This window comes from Cotesia glomerata, linkage group LG10 (assembly GCF_020080835.1).
Source record: "Cotesia glomerata isolate CgM1 linkage group LG10, MPM_Cglom_v2.3, whole genome shotgun sequence".
NCBI classification, from domain to species: domain Eukaryota; kingdom Metazoa; phylum Arthropoda; class Insecta; order Hymenoptera; family Braconidae; genus Cotesia; species Cotesia glomerata.
Window position 1 is genome coordinate 15,613,136 of NC_058167.1, and position 9,902 is coordinate 15,623,037.

Below are 9,902 nucleotides of genomic sequence, written 5' to 3' on the forward strand. Positions count from 1 at the left end.
ATAATTATTATATTCATATTGAATATGTTTGGGTATTTATTTAATGCAAATTATGTCACGAGAAGCGATTGTGTGAACAATTTTAATAAAATATATATATTTTTTTTTTAATTATTATACCTTATAAAGTATATATGTTATAACGTTCTAAGCTTTCGGTTTAATAATAATAATAATTAATCGTATCAGCAAATTGTTTATTTGCACGATCGCTTCTTGACCTTTGCTGCTGATGTTTAGACTCGAATGTAAACGATATCCAATTTTACTACTTTAATATTATTAAATAATAATAAAAAAAAAAAAAAAAAAAAAAAAAAAAACAAAATGTACATTTTAAATGATAATTATCACTGCCAATCGCATTATTTTTGGTGATAAGTTTATTGTAACGATTTTATATCTGCCCAATGCTAATACGTATGAATAGTAATAATGATAATGCGATTTGAAAATTTTAATAAGTATATACTTTTTTTTTTATTATATATATGCACTTCATAGAGTCGTCTTATTTATTATAAAAAAAAAATTTCAAGTGGTATATTATTTTGATCATTTTTATTATTTTTTTTATTATGTATAAGAATAGACACCAATAATGGAAATGTAGTGACTGAAAAGTTTTGAGTTATTTAAAAAGTAGAAATAAAAGTAAATAAATAAAATTATAAAAAAAAATAATTATTAAAAAATTCCTAAATTAAAAACCTTAATCTCTCAAATTAGCCTGAATTTTATTAATGTTTGAATTTTTTATTTTTATTTTTATATTTACTAATAAGGTATAAGTAATGATAATAATAATAATAATAATAATAAGACAGTTATTTTAATTATCACAGATGTATTTTTTGCAACAAGTACTATTATGGACACAGAAGACAATCTATTTCATTTAAATTAATAAACTTTGAGTAACATAATAATTTATATGGAACAATTTAAAAATATGTTATAAGTAGCTGTTGCGAAGCACTAAATTAATATAGCTGTTGAAACCGCTGAAATTAAACTTTTCTTGCCCGTTAAAGATCCCGAAACTTAAGACTGTATCATTATTTTTAAGTAAATTATTCATTTATCAACATTAAAGAATTATTACATTAATAGAAGGTATGTACATAATACAGTAATTAATTAATTAATTATTTATCTATCACATTGTGATAATATCTTTTTTTTTTAATTAACAATTAAATATAATAATAATAATTAATATTATTATTATCTATACAATAACATTTTATATTTATAATTAATACATTATTTTTTTACATTTATTTATCTGGCACATAGGTCAGTTTTAAACATGAAAGATCTATACAAAAATAAATAGTATACAATATATATATATGTATATATATTTTTTTTTTGTTGACAATATACATTTTTCCAATCACATTCCGGACGATTGTAAGTCTATCTTCGTTATTTTATACATTTATATGGTTTTTTGTTTTTCTTCCTGTATTTAATAATAAATAAGTCTCTAAGTGGACCAACAATCTTCGATACTCGATATGACAACTTGATCACTTTATTCATAATCTTATTTTTTAAATTACTTTCTGCAATCGAAATTTTAAAGCATCAGAAATGTTATTATTGTTCATAATTTAAGATTTAGAGGCACACTAAATAAGTTATTCGTTAGCTCAAATGAAATATTAAATATTCAATAATAATAGCGTTGATAGTTTAAAAAAAAAAAAAAAAAAAAAATTATTTACATATACATTTTGCCTTTTTAATTGTTATAGTTTTGTCTACTTTGCCAATTATTTTTCATCTTTTAGTTTCTTTTTTTATAAATTATTAAACCAAACAAAAAAACCATCTCTATGATTATTAAAAATATATAAATATAAATAAAGATAAAAAATTGACAAATATAAACACATTGTTAACTTAAAAAATTAATTTAATTAATTAAACTCTCAATTTAATTTATAAAAAATTTTCATAAATATGTATAATTAAAATATAAATGCCTAATTACTAATACTGTTTTTTTAATTATTATATATGAATATATTTAATAATTAATCTTAATGGCTATTAATTATTGCCAAAAAGTAAGACTACTTTTTTTTTTATAGATAAAAATATTATTTTATCTTTTTCAACTACAAAGATTATTTTTTTTTTTTATTATATTAATTCTATGGGACAAATTCAACAATAAATATATATTTTATGTAAATATCCAATACTCAATAATATTATTGAAGAAAAAACAAAATATATGTCTATATATATTTTTTAATTTTCAGTAACATTTAAAAATAATTGAATCAACTGGAATATACCCTGTTAAAAATATATATATATATATATATATTTGAAAAAGATAATCTAATTAATAGATATTGCAACTGAAATGATGTGTCTCTATTTTTTATAGTTTGTGATTTTATTTTATTTTATGAAACTATAATTTTTTTCTGGGTACCCAAACGGGTAATTTACTTATACTTTTACGGGGGTTTTCTTCTCTTCCATAAGAATCAACGTAAGCAAATCTTATACATAGTTTGTCAACTTGTTCATCGCTAGAACTAAACCTAGTCATAACTCTGTGATCACTATGATGATATTTATTACCGGTTTGATGATCTTTTTCCCGATCAAAGCTTATTTGTGGTCCCAATCTTATTGGACTGGAAGCTCGAGTTACTGGAGCAGTACGACTACCAGTTAAAATTGAATTTCTCAATGGAATTTTACTAATTCCTTGATTATGATTAACATCCAAAGTATAATTTCTTTTTAATCTTCCACGTTCGGGACTATACTCGGGTACTTCCAGACTATGTCTTTTAAATTTATCCTTGTAATTTTTACTGTCAAAAAATTTAATACTGTAACTAGCAGAGTGTCGTTTAGTTTTGTCAAGTATTCGAGTACCACTACCACTACCACTACCACTACCACTACCATCACCACCACCACCACCACCACCACCACCAGCAGTTGTTGTTGTTGTAGTAGTAGTAGCAGCAGTAGTAATATTAGTAATATTAGTATTTGAAGGGATAAAATTTTTATCACGATCAACAAATAATAATTTTTTTTTTTTATCATCTATTATTTTACTTGTACCAGTTATTGTAATACTCTCACCAGTAGTTGAATTATTACTTGTACTATTATTTCTATTGCTGCTACTAAGACGTTTTCCAATGATACTTTTAGATGAATATTTTTTAGATTTAATGTTTTCTTCATCATCATCATCATCATTATCATTATTATCATCATTTATCGTTATTTTATTAATTTTTGTTGTTTCATCAAAACTCATTGATAGTCTATTACCAACAATATTGCCTATACTATTTGATTTATCAACACTTGTTGTTCGTCTTAAACAGCTTTCAGGTAACTGATAATGAATTTTACTTTTACCTTTATTATCTATATTAATAACTCCAGAATTATTAAAACTAATAGAACTACAAGGAGAAGAACTAATGTTAGATCGTCGTGATTTATTAACATTGTAATTATCAATACGTGTATTACGATAAATAATATCCTGAAGATTTGGTATTTTTGATGTACTTTGAGACAACGATGACAATTGAGCTGGAATTCTCATTCCGGTGTCGACCAAAAATTCATCCTCCAAAAGAGTTACTGGTATCTCTGGCATTGAACTAAAACCCCAACATGAATTATGCTGTGCAGCATTAGTAACAGCCCGAAGAGCAGCAAAATTAGGCATCAGTTTATTATTATCATCATTATTATAGCTCTGCGTACTTTCACGTGGCATTAAATAATTATTTAAATATTTATAAGGATTGTTATACTGATTAATTCCATGCCTATCATCTTTATTACGAGTTAGTACCAGCGGAGTTGTTAGTGACGAGTAATTAGTATCTAAATAATTTGATTTATGATTATGATTATGATTATGATGATGATGATGATGGTGATTATGGTGATGATTATAGAGGTGATGATGGTGATTATGATATAGATGGGTTGAATTTAATTTTGATGACAATGATTCACGACAAGAGTACGTACTAGCTTCTGTTGATTTATAATCCATTTCAATATTACCAGAACTTGATAATGATGAACTTGGATAAATAGAACTTTTGTAACAATTACACGGCGGGTGATAATAATAATTTGAGGATATATCAGTTTCTTCAGAATTGTTAGTAGCTATTCCCAAAAAGTTACTCTGATTAGATGTCATCGACGACGACGACGACGATGGTGCGGATAGTGAGGAAAGTTTTGAAGACCCACGGTGGTCTATTTTTTCCCAAAGATGGGTTAGTAACATGCTGTTTGAAGTTAAACGAGCCCAGCTTGATGTTAAATCGTCACTAGACGTACTAAAAGCATACACACCACTCATAATAATACCAATATAAAATCACTATCATTTATAAATCTATTTTAAAAGATTAGAATTTAAGACCAATCAATCAATAATTAATAATAATAACAGTACATAACTTACCTAGCTTTCGCTAAGTCAAAACTTTTTGTTGTTGTTTCTGTAAAATAAATACAAATAATTGATAACAGTTAAAGTTATTTGCATTCATTATAAGTAGTATAATCAAGTAGACCGGAAAAGTAACAACTCACGTCTCGATTTGAATGTCGTTGAATCCGTTAGTGGCATTGAACCTGTCTGTTTAACTTTTTGTGACGATATGCTGTAATTTATTATTATAAAATTAATACTAATTATAGTTAAAATAATAATAATAACAAACTAACTAAACTTACGATGATTTAGATAAATTATCACTTGATATTCCTGACTGTTTGGTATTACGTATAGATGATGCACCGTCATTGGAATTGACTCGGCCAGTTACTGCAATTGGTGATTTTTTTATTAATGTTACTTGTTGTCCAGTTGACAATTTACCCGATACAGTTGCCATTATTTGTTTTTCCTCTTCATATTTTTTAAAATCATCATTGTCTTGCTTATTTAATTTAACAGATGACTGAAATAAATAAAATAAAATATAATAATAATAATAATAATAAATATTAATTATTAATTATTTAAAAAAAATACTTACAGATTGACCTTCGTGGCGTACATCTATTTCATCTAGCTTACGTATTACAGTTGTCAATGCAGAAATAACATCACGATCTTTTTCATTATTCATTAAATTACGTACACTTGACTCAAATGATGATAAAAGTTTTTTATCAGAAGGTAGTCGTATGTAGGATTTTAATGTCGGTAATAAACTCACTAATTTTAATCTAATATTTGCTATTGGATCCTCAGATAAACTCAATACTACCATGTAAAAATGTTCTTTAAAATACATTGACGAATACAGTGTCATTGCTTCAATCATCATTCGTATAAATAACATTCTTATGTAGCAGCTTTTATTACGTGCAAATTTACTGTACAATTTATTTCTCAATTCACTTCTTTCGACTGGTTTTAAATTATATCGTATAAATACCAAAAATGTTCGTCCCGCAGCTAATTTTACTGGCATAGGTCTCTGTAAATTAATAATAATAATAATTATTATTATTATTATTCACTTAATATTTAATTAATCAAATTAAATAAATAATAATATATTTTAATGGTTATTATTTTACCGCATTCAATGCACGATTTAAAGTAACAGGCACAAAATATGTATAAATATAATCACTTGGAAAACATTTTGGTAATATTTCTAATTGTTCCAACATTAATTTAGACAATCTCCAATTATTGGTGTTAAAAATTTCATTTTCACATTTTAATAACGCTTTTCCCATATCAACAACCGATGACTCCTAAAAAAATAAAAAAAAAAAAAACAAATAATTTAAATTTAAATAAATAAATTAGTCTATTATGTTTTAAATATATTACCAATTGTTCTATTCCAACTGATTGACTTTGGATTAAAAGTTCAAGTGTCTTTGATAATTCTGGTATTAAGCCTTGCAACACTTGTTCATTATCATCCTTTAATAATTTTATCAATTCACCTCTTATTAAATAATTTTTTGGTCCAAGAATTTTAGCGACCTATTAAATTTAATAAAATAAAATTAAATAAACAATAATAATAATAATAGTCAAGTTACCTCATGTATTCCACAAGCGATAGTCCGTCTAACCAAGTAAAATGGATCTGCTGATAGTTCTGAAAATGTAGCTATTAAATCGTCAACATCTTCAATTGTTGAAGCGGCAAATATAAACATTGCAGGAATATTAAAAGCACAGAGTCTTCGACACTCGACATAATGCTCTACAATTGTTGGATTACTGGTACTGATATTAATTGTTGAAAATTCTTGTTGTTTATTACCAGGATTACTACTATTAGAATTAGTATTATTACTATTAAAAGTAGAACCTGATGGTTTTTTATCTTTATTTGGTAAAATTCCAACTTGTGATAATTGTTTAAAAAATTGAATAAGCCAAGTTTTTTCAGAGGTGGATAATGATTTTTCTAAGCCAATTGCTAGTTTTCCAAACTCTTCAGCAATCGTACACATGACAGTAACGTCTGACTTGAGCGCATTGTCGCATGATTTTTTAATCAACGGTGATATGGTACTTTTTATAACGTCTGCATTTAGATGAGGTAGTAGATAAACTATTGTCTGTACAGAAGCGTGTCTTACAATACTTTCTTCGTCACTAGCTAGTTCGACAATTGATGGTAATAATGCCGATTTAACAGACTCTGGACCCAATCCTTCTGCTACAAAACGTAATTGTAAACATATACATGCTCTAACATCGCTATTGACATCTTGACACAATGAATGAACTGTTGGTAAAACTTGTTTTCTTATTCTAAAAAAAATATTTTAATTTTAATAATTAATAAAATTATTATTATTAAAAAAATAACAACTTACAATTGTGAATTAAAACGTGTACATATTTTTCCCAATAATTTACAACAAATAATACGTGAATTTACTGGCTGAGACAATTGTCCTTTGCTTATTGCCACTTGTAATATCTAAAATTAAAAAAAAAAAAAAAAAAAAAAAAACAATAGCAGTAATAAACAAGTATGTTGATTAATTAAGCAACTATACAATAAGTGTTTGATTTATAAATTCAACTATTGTTACCTCACGCTTTATCACTTCACTGGGTAGTAACTCAATAACATCAAGCAAGGTCTCCAACCAAGCATCAGCTACCACTAGAAGAAGAAAAAAAAAAAAAAAAAAAAAAAAATAAAATTTAATAATAATAAAATAAACTATTAATATAATTAATATAATGATAATTGATAATAATAGTTACCTTGATCCTTGCTGTCGAGTGAGTTTAAAATGCTTTGTAGGAATGTCTGTGTAAATGTTGAATGACTGACAAGTCTTTGTTCTAATATAGTTTTGAATGTCGAGGATGCGGCAACATGAAATTCTGTTGATGCTTCTTGCAGACTCTCCTGCATCTTGGGCATTAATCTTTGAATACATGTTTGCGGATCTCCAACCAACAAACTTGGCAACGTTTGTATCACACTCAATTTCTGTATTTCATCGCCCTTCCTATTTAAATAATACTCGAATCTTTATTAATTAATTTAATTTAATTTAAAAAATAAGATTTATCTTTAGTTAAATAAACAGGATGTTAAATAATAGCAAATTAAATATATATCATACAATTATTTGATAGTATATTACTTTTATTATATATGTACTAAATTTCCGGTTGTCAATTAAACTATGATTATTATTACTACCTTTATAATTTATTAGCTGTTAATCTTTGTTTTGATAAAATAAAATATTAGTAATATCAAAGGATTTTATTAAAAATTATTATTTCATTTTATTACTTTTTTTTTTTTTAGCTTAAAATTTTCAGTGGAATTATAATTAGTAAAGATTTAAATAACAACTCTAATAATATTTAGCAAAGTAAATGAGTAGTAAAGAGAAATGAAGAGAAGAAGAAAGAGAAAAAAAAAATAAAAACAGGATAAGAGACACTAAAAATTGTTGATACGTGTTATTTTTAGGTGGGTTAGAACATGTTGTAAAACGCGACTTTTTCTTTCATCGATTGCATCTCTTACTCAAGTACTAGAAGAAAAAGAAAAATAATAATAATAATAATGTTAAGAAAAAAAAATTTTAAAGCACAATAATTTTAAGATTAAAATCTTCTATATGTATATTTTTTTTTTCGTTTTGTTGTACATATAGTAGTAAAACAATAAAAGAAAATGAATAATCAATTAAATAACAATAATAAACGTAAAATTAAACTTACGAGTCAATTAATTCATCAAAGGGAGCTTCACCTCCCTCTTGCCACATTTTTATTTTCATTCATCGTATTGCACACTTGGATATATATAAATAAATTACAATAAGTATATAACCCTACAAAGCTATTATATTTACTTATTTCACCAATGTATTTATATTACTTTTTTCATTTTTTCAGATAAATATTAATAAAAAGAATGATTTTTCAGTTGGTTAGAGATATTTATACTAATAAATTGAAACGATTTAAAAGTGTGTGGTATTATTAACAATAAATACTATTAATATACTAGAAAAATGACAACAATAATTACAAGTAAATTATAATAAATATATATATAAACAGAGAAACATAAAAATTGCTTCGATTTTATACTACTAACACCAACTATATAACAGTCTGACAAGGTACGCGCTATACTACTGCCATTCTGCATTTAATAATGATAATTGTACAAGTGTTAACGAAAATCTACGAGCGTTTACGATTTTAATCGAAGGTTACACGAACAAGCACGAAAACTATATTACGGAAAGTGTCGAGGCGCCATTACCCATGACCCGATGTTGTTGTTGTTGTTATTGTTGTTGTTATGATGATAATAATAATAATAACAATAAAAAGAATATGAAGAAGAAGGTTATGCAAAAAAAGGCGCGCTGAATTTAAACTACCATATATACCTGTATAGGGATTTATGTTAAGAAGAGGAAAGGAATGGGGGAAAAAAAAAAAAAAAAAAAATCTAAGGAATGAGTCATATATATCTGATGACGGTGATGACTAATGGACCAACTATTTTTTTAAGTATTTTAGTTACGTAAATTGTTACTGAGACCTTGAAATATAACAATAGAAAAATAAATAATATCCATGGACGTATTGTTTGTTTTACCATAATTAAATTAATAATAATACTAATAGAATTGAATATAAAAATACTTAAAATATTTACTTTTTAATAATTTTTTTTTAACACAATAAATATTGATGATCAATGATGATTAACAATAACTAACTATTTTTAAATCAACTTACAATAAAATGTGCAACGCTCGATCAACTGGTATTTTATCAAAACGTTTATCTAATGTATGTCTCCTAATTTGTTCATCGGTCTGTAATTATATATTATAAATTATTAAAAATTATTATTTATTATTTTAAATTATACCTACACGTATTTTGTCCAAAAGTGGACGATCTAATTGTAAATTCATATAATCTTCATCAGAATTTGACATTATTATTTTTAATATACAAATTCTATAAACTGTCAAAAAAAATAATGTATGGTTAGTTGTTTTTATTTATAACCATAACTAATGTCAAGAGTTGTTTATAAATTTTTAAAACAATAAGTATGCATTTTACCATGGTATATAATGTTGAATAAAGACGAAAAACAGCTATTTAATTATTTTTATTCGTAAGTTTATTGTATTGTCATTAAGAAAAATAATAATAATAATAATAATAATGATAATAATATTTACAAAAAACAAATTAAAAATAATACATTTTGTTATTATAATTTTGTTTTATACCCTAATTTCTTTTTATTAATATAATCATTAAAAAATATTATGGTTGTTATTATATGATTAATTCTAAAATGAATTGTAGAGTAGAA

At 24.8% G+C, this 9,902-nt stretch overlaps 1 protein-coding gene across 5 annotated transcripts; it reads right to left on the minus strand.

The window, feature by feature from the left end:
* Positions 1-2,347: 2,347 nt before the first annotated feature.
* Positions 2,348-9,528, minus strand: LOC123272643 (serine/threonine-protein phosphatase 4 regulatory subunit 4-like). Of its 5 annotated transcripts, none has more exons than XM_044739573.1 (14): positions 9,448-9,528; positions 9,308-9,387; positions 7,289-7,539; positions 7,111-7,184; positions 6,889-6,995; positions 6,100-6,823; positions 5,882-6,040; positions 5,620-5,802; positions 5,070-5,516; positions 4,765-4,991; positions 4,621-4,691; positions 4,490-4,526; positions 2,959-4,361; positions 2,348-2,910 (listed from the first exon to the last, which is right to left on the minus strand). In XM_044739573.1, exons 1-14 carry the CDS (start codon positions 9,511-9,513, stop codon positions 2,435-2,437), a joined length of 4,305 nt encoding a protein of 1,434 aa, XP_044595508.1. In that variant the 5' UTR covers positions 9,514-9,528; the 3' UTR covers positions 2,348-2,434. The 5 variants fall into 5 exon arrangements, with proteins under 5 accessions (XP_044595508.1, XP_044595506.1, XP_044595510.1 ...); XM_044739571.1 differs by having other exon boundaries at positions 2,950-4,361; XM_044739575.1 differs by having other exon boundaries at positions 2,348-3,662.
* Between the last annotated feature and the right edge of the window lie 374 nt (positions 9,529-9,902).

What these genes read in the sequence shown, in the direction of transcription:
- LOC123272643 (XM_044739570.1), bottom strand. Translation starts at nt 9,513, where the DNA reads ATGTCAAATTCTGATGAAGATTATATGAATTTACAATTAGATCGTCCA. An exon ending in CGAGCGTTGCACATTTTATT is followed by an intron (nt 7,540 to 9,307) that starts GTAAGTTGATTT and finishes TTATTTAAATAG; the next exon opens with GAAGGGCGATGAAATACAGA. An exon ending in ACACGTTTTAATTCACAATT is followed by an intron (nt 6,824 to 6,888) that starts GTAAGTTGTTAT and finishes TATTTTTTTTAG; the next exon opens with AATAAGAAAACAAGTTTTAC.